The sequence below is a fragment of the Neopelma chrysocephalum genome, unplaced genomic scaffold (assembly GCF_003984885.1).
Source record: "Neopelma chrysocephalum unplaced genomic scaffold, ASM398488v2 Primary Assembly neopelma1_209, whole genome shotgun sequence".
Lineage (NCBI taxonomy): Eukaryota > Metazoa > Chordata > Aves > Passeriformes > Pipridae > Neopelma > Neopelma chrysocephalum.
Genome location: NW_020897871.1, coordinates 1,018,074 through 1,039,662, shown reverse-complemented (window position 1 = coordinate 1,039,662; position 21,589 = coordinate 1,018,074). Strand labels below are relative to the sequence as shown.

Here is a 21,589-nt window from a genome sequence, read left to right as displayed (position 1 = left end):
AGGGATGTGGGATCGGTCCCTGCCGCCCGTAGGGATGTGGGATCGGTCCCTGCCGCCCGTAGGGATGTGGGATCGGTCCCTGCCCCGCTGCTCGCCGGCCCGGGCGCGGAGGGTTCAGGCAAGCCCTCTAATGCTCGCTCGGAGCATTGGCTCCTGGTAACTCACGCCTGGTTTCCATAGGACCCCTATTTATGGCCCCGACACCAACTCCTAACTCCGCCTTCCCGTAAGAACAAGCGCATCATTGGTGACAGCCCGAGCTTACCTTAGCCAGCTGCGGGCCAGTACCACTATTAATGATCCAAAACCAGCTTGTACGAGGATCTGAAGCTGATTTTATGATTTAGCAGAAGAAAGATTTTATCTCGTTCTGGAAAGTTTCTTTCCAGTTTGGATTTAAAAGACAGTCCTGCGACCTTCTCTTTTTTGGTCAAGTAAACAAAGCTGTCCTGTTTTAAGCTCAGTTTTCATTTACAGGCTCTGATCTTCCCCTGCACTTCTGGGCATTTTCTTGAACTGACATCCCTGTTTTCAGGCTGGACAGAACTTCATTCATGAAAAGGAAACGTCTCAATGCTCTGTGAGCCTTGAACAATTGGTAGTTACAAGGAATAATTAATTATGCATAGAGGCTGCAATAAAAGGCATTTTTTAAAAATAATTTTGTCACAGATTTAATTTAAAATAACAAGGAGAAATATCCCAGTGGTGTATGTTGGAGGCTCAGCTCTTTCCCTGCATTCCTTATTGATGTAAGTCCTGCTCAGCACAGGTCACAGTGTCTGTATTTTCTGGCTGATGTTTGAAGTAGAATACAGACATAAGTACAGAGTTGGGAAATCTTTTTCGACTTCAAATCTTTGGTTATTGTAGCAATCTGAGTATGTGGAACCTGTAGCCACCCTCTTTTTATAGTGAAAAATGTTTCATGAGGAAGCAATCTGAAGTTTGATTAGAGAATAATAAAATACGTGTCTACATTGACATGCAGGACAGGGCTGCCTAAAGGATTGCATATTTTGTCACTTCCCAAATCGGGCCTAGGACTGAAAATTCATTGACATGACTTGAACCATTTCAATCCAGACTCATGAAAATGTATTTTTTTGAGGCTGAGATTTAGGTGTAACCAAAGTAGCTTGTTACCTTTATGGAGATGTGTACATGTTTTACAGCAACAGATTTATTTTATTTCTGAACAGTTATACAAATATTAGTGCTCTGATTCTTTTTCTTCCTCCCATCTGCCTCGAGACACACTCTGTTAAAAAAAATACATAGGTACTCAGAATTATTAGAATTGGGTCTGATTTTTAAAATTTAGATCCACACTCAGCACTGAGCCAGAAGTATTGTACACTATGCCCTGACTTAGTTCATGCAGCCATGTTTTGATTTTTCACTTTTCCAGTCTGAAGTTTTGGCATGAAATAATAAGGCTGGATCCAAGTCCAGGACTAACACCTGAAAATAATTTAGACCTGTTAACATCTCTGTTCTTACTGAGAGGAAATGGACTCCTTTCATGGGAGTGAAGAGGTGCAAAGATGTGAGGCTGAGGCCTTACACAGGAAGTTCAGGCTACAAGAAGGCCACAAAAACCCAAAGCAGATATGCCAGTGGCCTCTGTGGTTGGTGGGTCTGGGACTATTCATTTTCAAGTCTCAGGGCAGTAGGACTGGAAAGTGATGAAGGAATTAATTGGGAGCCATTGATTGGTTTCCATGTGATGTCACATGGCTGCTGTTATAGATATCTAAGTAGACCAATTTGATTACTGTTTGCTTAAAATTCAAATAATAGAGAAATATGCTGGGCAAACTGTCTTCTCTCACATTGAGTGTGCAGCTCTACCTGTCCTGTGGTTACTTAAGGCACATTTTGTCCAAGATTCTCCGGAACATGTCAAGTTATGCTCTGCATGTCCTCAAGACTTTCATATCTAGTACAATCAAACTAATTGTATAATCAATGTAAAAACATTATGCTCAGAACAGAACTTAAAAATAATTTTGTGACAAGTCGAAAATTAATTTACCACTATCTTGTAGACATAGTTGAGAATTAAATACTTTCACCTGAGTGTGTAGAAATGTAAAAATGTTAAAACTAAATCTCATATATCAATTGTGCAAATGCCATTACCACATTTTAATTATGATCTTACCTAGTATTGCCTGCAACTGCTCTTGGGATAATTCAGTTGGGATGGGTTTTTTGAAACCTCAGCAGAACTCCTGTTTTCTGATAAATCTTCATTCTGAAAAGTGAGTTTTGTCAAGTTACTGTCAGAGTTTAGACAATTACATCGTAGCTTTTGAAAGGGATTTTAGTAGGTCTGTACCCAGAAACATGCTCTCACAAGTGCAAGAAAATGCACTTCTAGCCTATCAAAGGAGACAAATACTCCCTGTGTCTTGTTCTGGTATCACTGTAGTGCTTAAGTACCTGTTATCACTGAACAGTATCAGCAAGCATTTGGTCTTAGCTTGAAGCTGCATTGGCCTTTTTTATATTTTATGTTGTGGTGGTTTTCATTGTATTAGGAAAATTACTTTTAGGGAGTTTAAAAGGAGCCCCTCTGCTCTGGAGCCAGGCTGGGAGAGCTGGGGGTGTTCACCTGGAGAAGAAAAGGGTCTCTGGGGAGACCTGAAAGCCCCTTCCAGGGCCTAAAGGGGCTCCAGGAGAGCTGGAGAGGGACTGGGGACAGGACACAGGGAATGGCTTCCCACTGCCAGAGGGAAGGGTTAGATGGGATATTGGGAAGGAATTCCTGGCTGTGAGGGTGGGGAGGCCCTGGCACAGGTTGCCCAGAGAAGCTGTGGCTGCCCCTGGATCCCTGGAAGTGTCCAAGGCCAGGTTGGCCAGGTTGGTGGAAGGTGTCCCTGCCCATGGCAGGGGGTGGAACAAGACAATCTTTGATATCCCTTCCAACCCAAAGCATTCTGGGATTCTGTGTGAGAAGGAACCCTTGACTTAGCACCCATTCTGTACTACAGTTAGATCTTGACCTCGTAAAATAAAAAGATTATTCCCAAAAAACAGGAATATTCCTTGACTAACTCTTATGCAAAATAATATTTTATCTTAAATAGTAGTAGAGAATTTATAGCCAACATTTACAAATATAAGCAAAATGAAAAGAGATTTCTGTTTGTGTAAATGGACTAACAGTACAGGGCTTCTTTCACTGCACAGTGTGTGATGATGGCAATTTTCCTTTAGTTTGATAAGTAAGCCATGATATCATAGCAATTTATGTCATCACACTCATGAAGGATGGAGGGGGGCAGGATGAAATTGTGCCCACTCCCTGGTTCTGTTCTGATACAGCTGCCACTTGCTAATAAGAAACAGAGAAGTTCATTTATCCTGATTCCTTCAATTTGTTATTGACACAGTAGAAGCAACACTTGGCAATTTTTCATTTCTGTCTGGATGAGGAAGTCTGGTGTGGAACAACTAATGTCTGTTTTCTACTAAAATACAAGCAAATGAAGAGGATTGGGGATGAGCCACTGTACTTGTTGAGTTGTGCAATATCAAAACAAGGCAGGAAACCTAACTGCAGGCAAATTTATGAGCAGCTTCATCTCTTCTCCAAAGAAATCCTGATTTTTATGGGACTTCTAATTCTGGAGGGGCTTTTTGTACTGTAGTTGTCAGGGGCCCTGTTAATTTTTACTATGAGGCATTAGCATCCATCAACAGCACCATGGGCATTAATTACCATCACTGTTTCTTTGTCTTCTGAGAGCCCCCAGAGACCTGTACTAAAACCACTGGGTCTCCTGAACTGTGCTGCAGAGGGATTGTCCACACAGCTTTTTCCAAAGGTTTTTGATTGTGATGGGATTGTGATGTCCCTTCCAGCTGTTCGGTGGTCTGAGTCTACTCAGTCTTTTCCTTGGACTGCCTGCTCTGGGCATTACCTTCTGGAAGTCTACAGAGTACAATTTTTTATCTATGTCAGTCTTATTTTCTCTCCATTGTAGCAAATGAATTTTATTTGAGAACGGTAGCAGGCAGGATCCTCCACAGCAATAGTTTATCTGTTGCCTACTTGATGCTTTGCTATGATTCTTTTCTCTCTGGTTCTCATTTGGCATTGCATTTACTTCTCCTGAAAACTACCTTCAGTTTACCTGATGTAGTCACAGTACACATCCTGAACAAAACCTGTCCAATCATGTAGAAAATTCAGAGTTAGAATAATATTTCACAAAAAAGGTGAGCTTTCAGAGATTTTAAATTCCAGTGCCTCTTTATGTACTACCTGCTTCAAAAGGGAGGGTATTTGTAGCTGTCACTTCTGAAACACTACAGTAAAAAACCCCATCCAGTTTATAGTCACAGCAGTTGGGGTAATTGTTTTATAATGTGGCAAAATGTTACTTGACTTTAGAGGCAGCAGTTTGCTAATTAGTTGGTTGAATGACAGGGATTGAATGAAATACTGATATACCAGAATCAAAATATAATTTGTTTCTGCAAAGTTTTTGTCTCCAGAATTTCTGCTAGGGATCTATGGGAACTACTCTCTTTGATTCACTGCCAGTACACTCAATGTTTTCCTTCTTAGTGACAGTTTCTGTTTTCATATTGAGCAGCTATTAAAAATAGAAGACTTTTCTGCCATCAGATCACTTTGTGTTGATTTAGATATCTGTGATTGAAAAACCAGTCGTGGGGACAAAGACATTGTAGGTTGATTTCCTGATGACAGTGTGGTGTCACTTCATACACTAAGGTCATCTCCAGCCTTGCAATGACTTCAGGGAAGTGGTTTCTGCAGATCCAGGCCCTGGAATTGATGTTGATGGGAGATGAAGGCACAGGGTTCTCAGAACACCCAGTTCTGCACCAGCTGCCATTAACATCAGTGGGAATTGAGGTGGCCCAGCAGTTGCACTTAGTTTATAAACCAATTTAACTCTCTGTTGTGGGTAAAGGACTCACAGTTAAGGTGTATTTGCCTCTCTCTGGCACACTAATAAATTAAAGTTCTACTCTTTTTATCTGCTTCAGCTTTTAGATTTCTTTAATGCACCTGTATCTGAAAAAAAAAAATACAAAGCACATCAGATTCTCCCTTGGCTTGGGGGTATAAAACCTTACTCCAGAGACATAGAATTTTACACCTACTTTTGGCAGGTACAAGGCAGGGGAAAATGTGGCTCGACATCTCCAGACTCTGTGTTTGTTGGGAACAGCAGCTGGTTGAGGATGAGGTTCCTGCTTTCCTTGATGCAGAGGCCTGTGCTGGGCTGTCCCAGTGGTGACAGGAGCTCCTGCCTGGCTGAGCCCTCACTTTATCTGGAAATTGTGTTTTCTGAAAACCAAACAGACGAGAGAAAGTACATCTGCTGCTTGTTTATTGATTTAGGACTCTTCCTGCCTGTTTCTGGGAAAGAAAAAATGAATAAAAGGCCACCTTCGTTATTTCACTTTTAATTTCCTTTCTCCAAAGTAAGCAGAGCAAAATTAGATTTAGGCTGATGCATATTCCACAAATAAATTATATGGAACTAGAGTGGTTGAATGAACTTTGCTTGGGGATTATTGGAAAGATAAATATTTAAACACTGAACTCGAGGTAAGTCATGTTTATGCAACACCTGGGGTTTTTTGTTGCTACTTCTCCACCCCCTCTTTTTTTTCTTGTTGTGGCTTTTCTAGTCAGCTCAACCATGAGGACATTAAAGCAGGGTGAATACAACCTTCAAAAAACTGTGTTGTCTGTATTGTTGCCAGCAGAAGGTTTTTTTTACTTTTTTTTTAGCTGATGATCTTTTCCTAGTTCTATTTTTATAGACAGATTTGATTATATTTTACACTATATCTTAGTTAGAAGAATTCAAAGTAAATTTAGAAGAATTCAAATTATATCTCTTGGAAACCAGCCTGTATTGAACCCTGAGCATTGTTCAAAAATACTTAAATTGCAGTAGAAGTTATAAACCTTTGGGTGCCATAGTGTATGAAGCTTAAATTTTAAGGTTTTTTTTAAATTAATAGACTTACAGTGAAGAAATTGCAGGATGACACTCTACTAACCAGACCTAGAAAGTCCAGGAAATGCCTGCAATAGGAAAGGAGAGGTATTTCTATTACAAAATGCAAACAATAATAAAAATGGAGACTGTGCTGGTTAACTCCATAGCCATCTACTGGGTGACTGAATTACCTGCACTACACATTATCCAAGACAATAATAGTGCCTGGAGGTATTGTGGAAGAAGTTTTATCAAACTAGAATATTCCCTTCGGCAGTAAAAGGCATGTTAAGCACATTTATGAACTCTTTAGATGGGCAGACGCTACAGGTTGATACAACAAAGGGATACTTGTCTTTTCAATCTCATAGTACAAAGAATATTCAATTTTAAAAGGTTGGTGCAGATGAAGTGTTAAGAAGCCATGATAATAATTATCCTTCTTATTGTGACATCAGTAAGAGAATTATAAATTCTTTTTTGATTTTCATACTAATCTAGAACTGTCTCTAACTGTAAGCCAGCTTTATTGTTATCAGCTAATTTACATGAACTTTATACTCTCTAGAGGAGAGTATAAATCCTCTCTAGAGGATGTGGATGTGTTCAGAAATTAAAGACCTGAAATGTCTATAGTTGTCAGCATTTTGCAAATGGCTTTTCATTTTCCAAATTGAGCCTAGTTGAGTGTCTGGGCTTCGTAGCTAGGTAAAATAAAAAAAGGATATGCTTTTAGTGAGTATTCATGGTGTTTTTATGTAGAGATCTCTAGGCATCTTTACATAGTAGATCACAGTGTTACCATCTATGAAAATGTCCTACAGTGCCAATATCCAACAGGATTCCCAGGTAGATATGAACGGGGTTGTGGTTGTAGTTATTGAACCTTACAGGACCAGGTGTACACAATTCTGGGATTTCAAAGCTGAGCTGGAATCAGACAATTCCTTCAAAAATTATTGTGGAAAAACTATGTCACCTCCTGCAACTAACAGACTCCATTCGGGGGGGTGGGGGGAACCATTACGTAGCATTTCTGACCAAGAGCTCCAGTTTGGCTTGAGTTTGGAAAAGAATAAACTGAGGAGGCAGAGGTATGTTTGTAAGGAGAGATGTCAAATCTCTGATCGCTGCACAGATCCTGCACAGTCAACCCACATTCACCAAAGCAACACTTTGGCAGCTGCCTCAACTTACAGAGGGAGTTTCTCTGTAAAACACCGAGGAGGTTTATTTTGTCAGGTTCACTGGAAGGACATGACTCTTGTCGATGTGTTCCAGTAACAGTTTTTTCCCTGCTGCTGCTGCTGCTGCTGCTACGTTGGAACTACATGCACAGGACCCAAATTTCAGTTCAAAGGAAATGGATTCAGGAAGGAGAGAAGCATTAGGCATTTCTTAGTAAGAGGTACTATAGCACAGTACTCATTTTACTTCTGATTTTTCATTAAAGATCGCTGGAAATACTGGTAGCAGTAGAATGTGAAAACAGGGCACTTCTTCCTGGGCATAACATTAATTCATGAGCTTTATAATTTTGTTAATTTAACTGCTCAGATGTCAGAATTATAGCATCTCTTTCAATACTTTCCTTCTCACAGAGCAGTTTTTGTTTTGCTCATTGGTTTGCCTTGTTTGTTGGTTTGTTGGGTTTTTTTCTACCTGGCAGTTCCAAACTGGGGATCTCAATACCACTGGGCTGCACAGCTGTTGACCTGTCATATACTCTAGGCCAGTGGACATAAATGGTGGTTTGAATAATGTTAATGAATTCTTTGACAAACACTCTACACTTAGATAACAAATTAAGTCTTCCAGAAGGGAATTGGTTCCTTTTCTCAACAAGAAAAAAAATCCTCTGCCAGCTTGAGACAGATGAGGAGAAGGGAAACTCTATGTTTTATCTTTAACTATTTTTTCCTAATTTTTGGCTGGCAGGGTGTGCTTAGTTTTGATCCTGCAATATGTTCTGAATGCAGCCAGTTTGCCAATTTACTACTGTGCATCTCCAGAGCAGGGGCCAGGAGCTTTCCAGCCTTTTTGTGATCATACAGGACCCATGATTTCACTGGTTATCTGATGTGACAACAGCAGTTCTCAACATGCTTGCTCTTTTAAGCACCTATATAATGTGATCAGTGTCTTTGTTTAACTGTTTTAATTTGGCACATTTGTCTTAGATTCTGGCAAAAGCAAAGACCAGTAATTGCAGTGTTTGCTGAACCTGACTGAATTTGCTGTATGTCCTGTTCATTCTGTGTACGTATTAATGGGAACAGAACAGAAGATAGGCCATATGTAAATCTCCTACAAAAAACCATATGCAACATATTAAAAATATCTTGACATTTCAGAAAAGTAGTACAATGTTATTTTGCAGATTTCAGGCATTTAAAATAGGTTCTGACCACTAACTGATGAATATTTGAAACTAATTTGTGTTTGAATCCAATTTGAAAACTTTCCTTGTGATATGGAAAAAGAACGTTTGATGTAATAACTTAACATGTACAGAGGAGTAAAAATCCAAAGCGTTTCAAGCCTTAATTAGGATGATTTCATCACTTACTGCTCCCAGCCCCAGCAGTTTCAAAAAGCTTTGTGGTCCCAGGCTAGGTAACCCCACAGTTGTCATGACCTGATTCCAAGAGACTTAATGACATGAGGAACATGCTTCTGTGATCTGTGTCAGAACACTTGGCTGGGAATGCACACTTGCCTTAATTCAGGTTTATGCAGCAGCTTCAGAATATTGGGTCAAATCCTCCCTGTCATTTCATCAGTAGAACTCCTGTTTCAGGTAGTTCCTTGTCTGTAAATCTAAATAGCTTAATTGCAGCTGTAATTACTTTGTAGGTTCCCTGTATGGGAAACAAAAAAGAGCAAATGGAAAATTGGAGAAATAATGAATATCCTGAGTCCCAGTACTGTCTTTGCTCTTATCAAACTAATATGAGTAGATCCAGTGAAAAATGAGTGGTCAACCAACAACTGTGAGGCCTGTTGAGGGGCTGCTGTCTGTCTTGTTTTCAGCAATTTAAAAGAATTAAAGAATATTGCAGTTGCTGCCGGAGGTGGTTTGAAAGGATGAGTCTTGGATGTGGGCCTCCAGCTTCCCCATGGAGATTGTGGAGTCCAGATCTCAGGGTGTTTAGAAGCTCTGCCAGTGCAGCTCCTCTCTGTGTCAGTTCCCAGCTGCTGTATTCCCGTTGCAAGGACACAGCCAAAACCCCAAATCCATTTGTTTGAGAAAAATTGCTCCTGCAACGACTACAACAATTAACTTCAAAGGTGTTCATCTGAAAAAATGTGTCAGGCCCACCACAGAATCCATTTCAGGGACATTCATGCAATGCCATGAAAAGATTTATTTTCAGCTGGACTGCCTTGAAAATGATAAAATAAATGATAGTTATGTAAAATAAAGTGATAGTAAAGAATTAAGCTGCAAGCAAATGAGCTCCTAAATGAAAAACACTAATAGATAGTCATTTGGAGAGAAAAAAGATAGACGTTATTAAAAACATGGTGATTTTTCAGACAGGATATTACAGATATTATTATCACTTTTTAAACCCATATATTCTGTTGTATTTCCATTACAGGTTTAATCACTTCTAATATTTAATCCCTAATTCTCCTGTGTCCTTAAACCCTCCCACAATGCAGTTAAGCTTGAGAGCATTAGACTTCTAACACTTAGGGAAGTGCCTGGCCTGCCAAGTGGTGTTAAAACATTGCTGCTACACTCAATGCAACTCATGTCACCTGTGAGCAAACCCTCAGCTGGAAGGTGTAACAACCATTAGATTTGTCCAGTCATTAACTACGAACTTTTATTCATGCTATTAGTACATGACAGAAATCAATGAAATATGTCAGTTCAGTAAAGCCACTTCCATGCTAAATACTTATGAGGTTAAAAGGGAAGAATTGACTTCTGTTATCCAGATTTTAAAAGGATTCCTCTTCAAAACATTTTTCATTACTGCCTTTTATCTGCTGTTTGCTCTCCTTGGCAATGTGTCTTCAAGCAGTACTACTTAGTTCTAATCATAGGAGTGAGCCATGCAACTTATCCTAAGTCAATGTTCTGTTGAAATGAGACATCACATTTACATAAAATAACAATATGAGAACTTAAAACCAGATAAATGCAAGTGTGTAGACTGAACCCATCTTTGCAATTTTTGAGCTGATAAAACATTTGAATACTCAGTGGTGTTATTTTGATTAATGACATTGTATTAGCAAATATCAGTATATACCTCAACTGCTTGTATATGTGTTCCTACATAACAATTTTTCCTGTTGCTATCAACATTTATTACCAATCCTATCATATTCATATCTATCTACAGAAAATTTTATTCTATATTTGCCAAGTATTCTGTTTTATGTCTAATTAATAATGATGGTTTATTACATTACTATTTAAGTTAGAAGTGCCATTTATCCTATTTTTTTAATTCTGCCATATTCTGTGTATATTGTATGTATGTGCAATGTTTCATGCAGTGTAGACATTTCCATCTCTCATATTTATGAACTTACCAGATTTCTTGTTGGTCTTCGGGTTTTTTTCCCTCAGTTTTTAATTGCCACTGTAGAATTTTTTTGTAAAATGGCCTTTGCCCCTCAATGACACATTTCAAAGCAAACACACAGTGAGTCCTATTAGTATCCACTCTGTTGAAAGTGGATCCATTGATAGATCTTCTTTCAAGGTGCCTCCTTATCAAGTAATTATACTGTAAATTAAAGGGAAAATCATGGAACCAGTAAGTTTTCACCGTCACTATCACACTTTTATCATATATAATAGGTAGATAGATAGATAGATGGATAGATAGATAGATAGATAGATAGATAGATAGATAGATAGATAGATAGAAATAACTACAACTTCATCAGCCCTGGGTTCATGAGCCTGTCACAGGGATTGATAAAAACAAGAGAAGTGCTGGGATGACTTAATTTTGTCTGCCTTCTATGCTAGTTGTCTTTTTTTGGTTTGAAGTTTGAAACACATCATTCAACTCTTTTTCCCATCTGCCACCTCTTCCCTCAGACTGTGCTGGGATGTGGTGTCCCACATGGAATCTTGGGATCAGGCTCCAGAGGGAAATGATGTTAGTGCATTTTGCAAGGTAGAAAGCACAGTTACTTTTCCTTTTTTAAAAAAAAAAATTGAGTTGGTGTTTGTTCTTGTGGCCCACAGAGGGTTCCACAGCTTTGGGATCATAGGAAGATATGTGGTCCTCTTAATTACAGAAGTGCCATTTGTATTTCTATAGTTAGAGCATTTCCATTACAAACCCCAGTTCAGTGGTTTGTAGTTCAGTCATAGAAATGTGGTCCTGTCCTTATGACTCTGGAGTCAGGCAATGATTTGTTACCAATCTTATCCCCCAAAATTAAAAAAAAACTGCCTAGCTTTAAAATCTGAAAGCAATCCACAAGTGACTAGATGTTGACTGTGCAGGACTTTGTGTTCCTACAGTTTAGCAAGGACTTTCTTCTTAAATTGCTGTATAGGTGACCTTTACTGTATAATGCTTTTGCAAATGCTTATGGCTATTCTGAAAGTAACCTATTGTTTTCATGCTTATGTGCCTTAACTTAAATTGGTTATATTGAAACAGAACTTTAAAAAGCAATTGAATGTATTTTGGATTTAAAGACCAGGGCTTGAAGTGGTGCATAAACAAGAGTTAAATAAAGGGTGTTCAGAGTTTTCAGTTATCAATTCCTGCAATGTTAACCAAAATATCCAGAATTTCTCCAAGAAAATACAAGTTCCCTTTACACAGGCACAGAAATGTGGCAGCTGCAGTTACACATGTAATATAAACAACTAAGAGATGGTTTGAGAATGCTCTGCTTGCCTGTGATCCTGGATTTCAAAGCTCAAGGGTGCCCTGGAAGAAGTTACATATATGAGATCTTAACTTATGGAATAAATTAACCAGGAAAACTGCACATCTTTAAATCAAATCTGATTTTCTCCTCCAAAGACACACTAGCCCTAGTTTTGGGTTTGATGCAGAAATCAGTGAGAAACCTCCCCAGCCTGTGTTGTGTAGCTGCCAACTGTGGGACCCTGTAGTTTCATCAGGCTTTGAAAACTCTGGTGTGTTAAAAGGGTAGATCCAAATATTCCTTCTGTTTCTTTTGATGAGTCAGAGCAGAAACTGAGATTCTGTCAAAAACCAAAGAACTTCGTTTGATTTGATTAGATGTCCTTTATATATATATTTATATATAATATTGCATCAGTATGCATTTTAGAAAGATCAGAGAAAGTTCATTAAAAAAATATAATAAAAGAAAGAGATTCATGTCTTGTACTGGGAATGTGAGGGTACGTAGTGTGGAATATGTTCCTTGCAGTGAATGCCCACTTGTTCTCGTGCAGTTCCAGTATTTTTAAAGCAGGCATCTTTAAATCATATTGAAAATAAATGTTTAAAATATAGGAAAAGTGTGTGTGTATTGTAACCAGCTTTATAACCTGCAAATAGGTTCAGGCATTACCAAACACCAAATGACCTTCCTATTCTTGATTTCAGTGTCATTTACTGTCCCATGATGTTTTCCATATAAATTGTGTCTTTGTGTGCAATGTTGTGCACAGTGAGATAAATGTGAACTCCATTTAATCTCTTGCCAATCCTTTTTAAGTATTTGGAAAACTGACATCTCATAAAACCTCTCGTAATTCTGAGTTCATTTTCTAAAGCGTCAGCTTTGCCTTTGATTGTATTTATTGCGTTGAAATGTGGTTCTAAATTAAGGTTTTGGAGCCCATAACACCGTCCTACTGCTTCCCAGTTTTATTACATGTTGCAGGTGTTCAGTTTTTTATTTCTAGTTACAATCCTCTTCTACTAAGTCTGTGTGTTTGTGCTTGGTTGAGAGATGTTCAATATATGTGCATTTTAGGTGGAAGAAAAAGAAGTGCCAGCTGTGCTCATGACTGGGAGATCTAAAACTTCGAATGAATGATGGAAGTAAAACTAGCCATTCACAGATCTCTCTGAGAGACAGAACCACTGCCATTACATTGAATAAAGTGTTTCCATATGCTTTTTTATATTTGATTTTCTACCCAATAGCTGAATTATTCCTTGCATTCTATGCTGGAGCTTTCCTAGAAAACTTGGATGTTCTGTATCAGAAGTGGGATATGCCTTTAAAGCAAGCTTCGTGGTGAATTAAACATCACTGCTTTCATAAGTGGTCACAAAATGTATCTATAGCCATGCTAAATAATGGAAATCAAGGTGAAAAGGTGGCTAATTTGACATTGTTAATGATTATAACCTTGAGGAGTGTGAGTTTATGGGTCAAAAAACACAAGCAGGGAAACATAAAATAGGAAACAGCAGAAATTCAGTTAAAAAGTGAAGTCAAAGGACAGACATAGAAAAGAGAAATACACCAATTAGCTGTCTTGGGAATAACACAGAGCTCAGAAAGCACACACAGTAAGTCATCAAAGCACAGTATTACACAGATGATTAACAGATTGAGTAACTACATGGCAAGAGCAGCTTTGGCCTCATTGTTGTTATACTTAAATAATTTCCCTAAATGATGTTGCTTAATCCTTTAGCTGCTGGTTGCTATCTCTAACCTGTCTGTTTTGTTTCCCCCCTCAGCTAACAATGCCAACCTTTCCTGTTGTTGTGAAGATTGGACATGCTCATTCAGGCATGGGAAAGGTGCAGATGCTACTTATTGCATGTCAGGAGCCTGGGTGTTTGTCTACAATACTGTGCATGTTCATTCCTTTCCTGGATATTTTACCTTTCAACTGTCCAGATTCTGCCTCAGATCCCTACCCTTGCAAATCTCTGCTTGTCTGTCGTTCAAGAAAGCATCTCTCTTCAGGAAAATAGAAACATGCGCAATATTTTTTCACATTGAGGCCTTTGCAGTTTATGCATTGCCCTGCCCAGGACACTCTTTGAAATATGCTGAGATGCTTTCTCGAAGCAAAACCTTGTTTATTAATTTGGTTGATTGCACTGAAACTCTTTAAGAGTCAAGGTCTGTTGCACAATCCAGCTTTTTGAACCTGGGAATATGGGAAGGTTTTGCCTTGGTTCTTTATTAGTTTCAGCTTGATACTGAACTTTTATTAATATATTCTCTGTGATTGTTTCATACCACTATATAACGGCTGCTTTCTTTCTCCAAAGTAATTGCATTTCAGTGGTGAGTACAGTTGTTTTGGTATCACTTATCTCACAGTGCTGGGTCGATGGGATATGATTCCAATCCCGATTTCACGGCTATCAGTGCCAATTTCTAGTCATAGGTAACTTCACTCACTGAAAACATTTCAATGCTTTAAGTGTTTTAGATTTTAAAACAAATCATCAGAGAATAGTTACATTTATCATCTTGAATCTTCAAAAGCTCCATGAACATAATGTTTGCCACTAGTAATAGAAATAGAAAACTGATTTTATTACAAGTTATACTGTATGTTATCTTCTTTCGTCTATCACTGTTTTGCTTTATTTCATAGTTAGTAAGTCAGTGGAAATCCATCAGCCAATTTAATTGAGAGCAGAATTAACCACTAATTAAACTGCAGATTCTGTGGATTGCATATGTGAAGTGTTAGAATGTTTATGCCTTATTTCAGTATTCACCTCTCATTTATAGAAAAAGAAAAATAATGGACAGAAATGTTCAGCATGTCAAATGTCTAGAAATAAATCTAGGGGTTTTTTTTAAACCCTTAGAGATTAAATGCCAGCCTTTTGTTGTTAACTGCTTAGTGAGAGTGGAAAGGAAGGTTCTCCTCATACCCCAGGCCTCCCTGAGGGCACTGCCAGCACGAGTGTTTCCAGTGGTCCCAATTACACTTTTACAGGCCAGTAAGTTTTCAGAAAATCAAGTTGAAAGCAGGCTTTGTGTCTAGTTTTGTGGCTCTCAAATGGCAAATTACTCTGTATCCTTCTCCATCCAAGAGCTGGGAGTGAATAGTTAGACTTTGGACTTTTAAATGCTGTTTGACATGCAAGTCCCACCTCCCTGAGGGCCCTCAGGTTCCCCTTAAGTACCAGGTGACAGGAAAAGCAAACAAGACACTGGGCTTGCAAAGAGTTACAAACTCTCCTCATATTAGATACCATGAGAAATACTAATCCCTGCCTCCTTTCCTCACCATTCTGACATGTCCTTTGGAGCAGTATGGTGGAGATCCACTTTCCCTCTCCCATTTTCTACCAGCCCTAAGGTTTCTCTTCCGAGTCACTTTTACTCCCCATTTCAGCCAGCTTTGAGTCACCCACAGAGATATGCCCTCCCTTGGACAAAAGTGATGTCTCCGGACTCCCTCTGTCCACTAAAGTCTCCTCTCTTTCCCTCTAGATCAATATTCCCCACTTTTCCACCTCCTTCTTATTTCAAGATGTTGAAGTTGATGGCTTAGTACCATTTAGAACCACCTTAGCAGAGTGTTCCACAACTAGGAAATTTTACTCCTACAAAGCCCAAATCCTTGCAGAGAAGTGAGAAAAATGAGAATAATGATTCTGCTGATTTGAGCCGACCCTCTGTGCTTCCTGTGAATGTGCACTCATCAGGATATCGTGACCCTTCAGCTCCTCCTTCATGGGAGAAGCTTCATGATGGGCTTCAGATACATTTAGTTACGTGAGCAATTTACAGAAGCAGCAAGAACTCTATATAAATTAGGGTTGCATATCACACCAACGCTTGCAGATGTATATTTGACAACCACCATTTAAAAAAAAATTAAGGCAAAATGAAATTCCACTATCCGCAACTTTCTTTCCATAGATGAACAGGTAATATTTTGCTTAGAAAAACAGAAACTTTAATGCAAAAATGTTATAGAATCTAGAAATCAGATAAAATATCCTATACTTTTTTTAATAAACTCATGCTGTCAGAAAACATACTTCTCATGAATGCCATTTGCAACTGAAATTTTACATTTTATTCCTAATTACTCTTTTTTCTTTTGTATATGCTGTTGTCTTGTGACATGATGACTGCAGATCAAGGTAGACAACCACTACGATTTTCAGGACATAGCCAGCGTGGTAGCACTTACTCAGACCTACGCCACCACTGAGCCCTTCATAGACTCCAAATATGACATCAGGATCCAAAAGATAGGCAGTAACTACAAAGCATACATGTGAGCCAAAACCTTATATTCTTTCCTCCTTTGTTTCAAAATTGATACGCACCAATAAGATGATGTTGGATGAATCTCTGAGCTGATGTGGTGACTCCATGCCTCCATTGTCATACTCTCTGGAAAGAGTGTTTCAGACTTTTTAGATCTATCAAGACTATTTTTTAAGTTGATTGTGATTGGGAGGAGGAGAATAAGACAGCATGTGAGCCTGCCAGAGTCGGTTTTCTGCTAACCTGTGCTTATTATTTTCATTTAAAGAAAGAAACAGTTGGAAGGGGATTTGTTTTTGTAGGGAACTTGTTAAAAAAGATTCCTTTGTATCTTTCCAACTTAGGATCAAATTTTCTTCTCCCTCTAGGGATAGCTGGGTGTCATTCATTCACACAAATCTGAATTGTCACACTTTCATGGAACAAAGCCCTTTCTTTTTAACATAACACATGTAAAAACAATTCCAATCTTGCAGTGACCTTCACATAGAGGGAGGAAAATCTTTTCTAATTTTAGAATCCAGGTGTTTGTTTAAAGGTCATGACTATATGAGAGGATGTTTCAGATTCACAGACAACATTAAGCTGGAGCAGCAAAACAGGTTGTCGTGTAGCCATTGAGCTATGGTAACTGTGTTTATACATATTTTTACTTATCAATTTTTAATTATCAAGCAATGTAATCTGATGTACACTGATTTTGTTCCTGGTTTTAAGACAAGTTAGATCATCTCATGGCTTAGTTCCCTCATGCTTGTGATTCTGAGGCAGGAAAAATATATCAGAATACAGGTAAAAATACACATACACGTTTACATATGCACACCCATGTACACACACAGAGATATTTCTGGAGGAACTAGTGAACATTGGAGGAATCAGAGATTTCTTGTATGTCGACATTTGTAAGGTTCTTTATCAGTCAGGTAGAAACATTTGAACTTCAAGCAAAGCATAAATCCCAAGAGCAGGAAAAGTTGGAGCAAATGCATAAAATGTTTTATAATTTCAATGTTTTATAATTTAAATGGGTTGACATTAAGTGCCAAGTAACTTAGGAACAGCCAACAAGTTCTATGAGAAAGTAGAACCTTTTGCCCAGTGTGTAAAAATATATCTCCTTAGGTTGCTATCAGAAGGTCACACACTCTTGACTTCTCCACTAAGACACACGACTGTCAGAGAATCAAAACTGAGTAACTGCTGGTCTCCCCTGACCTGTGACTGACCAGGCACTTGAGAGAGTGCACCAAAGGTTAGACCTTTCCAGAACAGCTCAATGGTTCATCTGGCACTCACGATACATCTGAGGGGCCCCAAGAAAGCCCAGCCCAGCCCTGGGTGGAAATACTGTTCCCATAGGTCAGACCCACCCAGCAGTGTGGACACTCACTCTTTCTGATTTGTTTTGAACCCAGAGTTATCTAAATTTTGCAGAAACAGTGTGTTGGAAATCTGAGTTGGGCACAGTGACCAAGGCAGAACACCCAAAAAGCTCGTGAGGATTGAAAGGTTTCTGAAATCCTTTGCTGGTGATTTTCAGTGTTGTCAGTGATGCAGAACTGTAACATGCTCCCTACAGAATTCTGGTGTGTTGGGCATTCTGCACCTCTCCCTAAAGGCAACAAGAATCTTAAAAAATCCTTCTGAATTATGCAGCATTTAATCCCCAGCTGCTCCAGGAAAGTTAATTCTAATTCTGCTTGTTTGTCTTTACATTGGTACTCCAGACTGTTGACTTTTTCTGGCTTTACCCCCTCTCTGAGGACACCCACCCTACTTTTCCTAATAGCACAGTGCTCCTACACCCCAAGGTCACCTCTCTCACCTGTCCAAGCCATATCTTGATCCAGTCCCACTGCTTGCCCAGACCCTCCTGCCTCTTTAGTCCTTACCTCTTATTCCTAACCTGTTTTGTTGCTCTAGGCTCTCTCTCACCCCTTGGATTCTCCTCAGTACCATTCACCAGCCTTGCCCTCACCCTACTCCCAGTCCCAGCCAACCTTCCTTCTCCATCACAGAACTTTTCATTAAACTATTTCTGCCTCTGCAAGGCTGGATGGTATTTTCTCTCTTGTTGGTGCTTTGACAGACAGATTCCTTGTGTTGGGCTGCCCATCTCTCCCCTCTGCTCTTTTTTATAATAAATTAAGCTGATTTTTCCCACTCTTACAGCTCCCAAGGGCAGAGTCTTAGGAATAAGGCCCAGCTCTTACTGGCTCTGATACATCACCACATACCAGCAGCCAGATGCAATATTAGTAATGTTTGCTCATCCCTTATGGTAGAAATTGGACCACAACATTTTGTAGGAGAGAGCTCCTCTTTTTTTTCCTTTGACTTGAAATTTAAATGCTATTCAGTGTCTAGAATAATTTTGGAAGAGTCAGCCATGGTAAATTTATCATTTTGAAACATAAATGTTTCTTTTTCACAGAAGAAGCAGTTGACCTAAGGGACAGCAAAAATAAGTTGAAATGACAGCCTGTTCCTCCTACCTTTTCTTTATTTTTAAGTTTCTACTCAGAAACTATGGGTTCATCCAAATGCTAAAAGCCTAGTGATCATTTTTTCTCTAGATTCTTTCATACAGCTTAATCACACAAAAATGAAATACTGATCCATTGTTCCAAAGCATCATGGAAAGGAGAAGATTTACCAAATGTCTGAAAAATTATTCATGTGCATACATATCCATGATGTCAGTAGAATATTGTTTTACAGCTGGTTTTCATTTTGTTCTGTGACACAGGAACAGAGCACTTAGAGAATCACCACAAAAAAATACCAGCTGAACATTTGTTTTTGTACTTTAAAGAGAGTTATTAAGAGCTTCAGTTTTATAATTCTGTGGGAAATTGTGGTTTAAGTGGATCCATGACTCACCAAACACTGGTGCTTATTGTCTGTCAGTGGAGATTATGGCCAAAATGCAGCATTGGATCCCTGTAAATACCACAGCTCCTTGGACCCTTTGTGACACATACTTAACTGCCCTGGGTACCCGGACAGAATTCAGCTGACTTCAAGGAAATAGAGTTTAAAAGGGTCACACACAATGTACAAAACCAGAAATACAAAAGCCCTGTATCTAAATCCTCCTTCCAAAAGCAGTGCTCTGAACCCGGAGCTTAAAGTACTTTGATCAAAAGGTCAATAAACCAAAAGTAAAGCACATCAACCAAAGAAATAGTGCTAGAGGATCAAACCACAGAGCAGGCTGCCTACATAAGGATAGTAGGCAGACGTTTCTACATATTTTTCTGATGACCAGTCCCTGTCCCAGCAATTTGGATTGGGTACTGTAAATGCTACTAAATAAAACAGGAAGGTGTTGGAAAAGGGGAAGCTCAAGTTACTATGAATTGTTTAGCAATTCTAAAACAGTTCTTCCTTCTTGCAAAGACCAAATCCAGTGTAAACATGTTAAGCCTAAGTGTAAAGCACTCAAAAGTGTGGGAGTTGTTTTATTTATTTTTCAGTATTTAGTAACAGAGGGGGAAATAACGATGTGAAAGACTCTTAGCAATTCTCAAAAGTGAAGAAGGGTGGGAAACCTTCCTATTTCAGTAGAGGAATTCATATGTTAATTACAGAAATCATATCTAGGGTTTAGAGTGCCAGATGGTCTGGTTAGATAGTTCTGTATCAGTTAACCATGGTCTGATGGAACCCCTCTGGTCCTGAAGGGCTTCTGTGTCAAGCCCACAAGCTGCTGAGATTCCTCCAGTTAGGTCTGTCCTTCCTCATCTGGTCCCTGCAGCGTCCTTAGAGCCTGCTGAGCATCAGTTGTGAGATTTCTTCAGGTTCAACAGGGAGCCTTTGGCGTTGGGCAGTGAAAGAGGGCTAAAAGCAAATCATCTTTGCTTCTCTAGTCAGTAGGGCTGAGGTTACATCACTGCAGCTGAGGATCTTGAACTAAATACTTGCTAAAAGTCCTCAGGATGTTTTTTCCTGATTTGGTCACATCTTGCTTCCTAAAAGCCACCTAAAATAGTCCAGGCACAGTCCATGCTTGTGAGAAGTCTGCAATAGAGTTGGATTGTGATTTGTGAGGAGTGTTATCTCTCTGATCCAGAATGTGTGTGTAGAGTAGTAATGAACCTAAAATTGTTAATTTGCAAGTAGACACATATATATAAATATCACTTTAAAAAATGAAGCAGAAATCACAACACAGTCTTATTACTGGGCTTATTACATGCACGTTCCCCTCTCACTAGTTTCTCCCACATCAACAAAGAACATGACATCATGCGCTTTAAAATCTTTATGAGACTCCCAAAGAAAAGTCAATATTCCCCCACAATTGCTACTGACCCTCATAATTATGTTAATGGAAAAATGGAGAGAAAACTATAGCTGCTGCCTAATATACTTTTAATACATTACAGATGTTCCTACGATTTTACTGACTGGAAACACTTCATAACTTGTATCCTTAGCCTTTTCCCAGTACAGCATTTAGGTTTCAGAAAACATTCATCTTCTCAGCCCTGGTAGCAATCCCAAGGTCTGAGGAGAAAAAAAACTTTACATGGATTTTTTTTCTTAGAGATTAAACAGGAGGTGGTGTACTCAGGTCCTGACATAGAATTTTTGAAATTATATTAGTAGATAGCAAAGAGTGAAAAGTGGAGGAGAACCCAAAATCCAGCTCCAAAACAGCTCTGAAATCACTTCAGAGATGTTAGAAACCCTACAGATATCTTGCTTTTTAAGTATTGGGACCTAACTCTGCAGTGTAATGGGTTTGGAACCACAAGCTGAAGCTTCTGGACATTTACATTTGCAGTAACAGAATGTTCCAGGCCACCAGTCCCTCTACAACCCATCCCAGCTCTTTGCTAACACTGTCAATCAGAGTAGGTTGGGTTTTTTTAAAAAGTCTTATATGAATAAACGGGGAGCAGAAATTTCACAGCACTGTCACACTTTGTAACATGCCTCCAACCAAGTATTACTGACAATGGCAATGTCTCTTAGAATTCCTCGTGGTTTAGATGTTCTGTTACAACATGCCAGGTATGAAAAAGGTGTAAATACTGCTGCTGTGTTCATGTGAAAAACAGAGTAATTTAATGGACAGTGAAAGTATGAAACCACTGGCTCTCTTTGTAATATTTTCCCCCTTTCAGGAGAACTTCCATATCTGGAAACTGGAAGACAAACACGGGCTCTGCAATGTTGGAACAAATTGCTATGTCAGATAAGTAAGTCGAGTCTCATGTAAAAGGTAATTAAAAAAAATTAATGGAATTTTATTTTGAATTAATTTTTAAAAAATCCCAGTGCTGATAAGCAATTCACAGTAAGTGCATGTCTTGTGTTTGTTTTGGGAAAAAAAAATCTTCCAATTAGGTGAAAGCAGATGAGCCAAGAGTTCCATGTGGCTCCTCTCACAGTTCACTCAC

The 21,589-nt window shown here is 39.0% G+C and overlaps 2 protein-coding genes across 2 annotated transcripts in view; one reads left to right on the top strand and one right to left on the bottom strand.

Annotated features, from left to right (window-relative positions):
- The window catches only part of TIMP4 (TIMP metallopeptidase inhibitor 4), a 24,116-nt gene extending 24,000 nt beyond the window's left edge, over positions 1-116 (bottom strand). The window contains exon 1 of the mRNA XM_027703174.1: positions 37-116. The gene's annotated coding sequence lies outside the window, so the exon portion shown is untranslated. The remainder of the gene's footprint in view (positions 1-36) is intronic.
- Positions 1-21,589, top strand: part of SYN2 (synapsin II) — a 175,226-nt gene that overhangs the window by 111,546 nt on the left and 42,091 nt on the right. Inside the window, exons 6-8 of the mRNA XM_027703173.1 lie at positions 13,661-13,723; positions 16,040-16,182; positions 21,314-21,388. Of these exons, the coding sequence (XP_027558974.1) occupies positions 13,661-13,723; positions 16,040-16,182; positions 21,314-21,388 (281 nt within the window). The remainder of the gene's footprint in view (positions 1-13,660; positions 13,724-16,039; positions 16,183-21,313; positions 21,389-21,589) is intronic.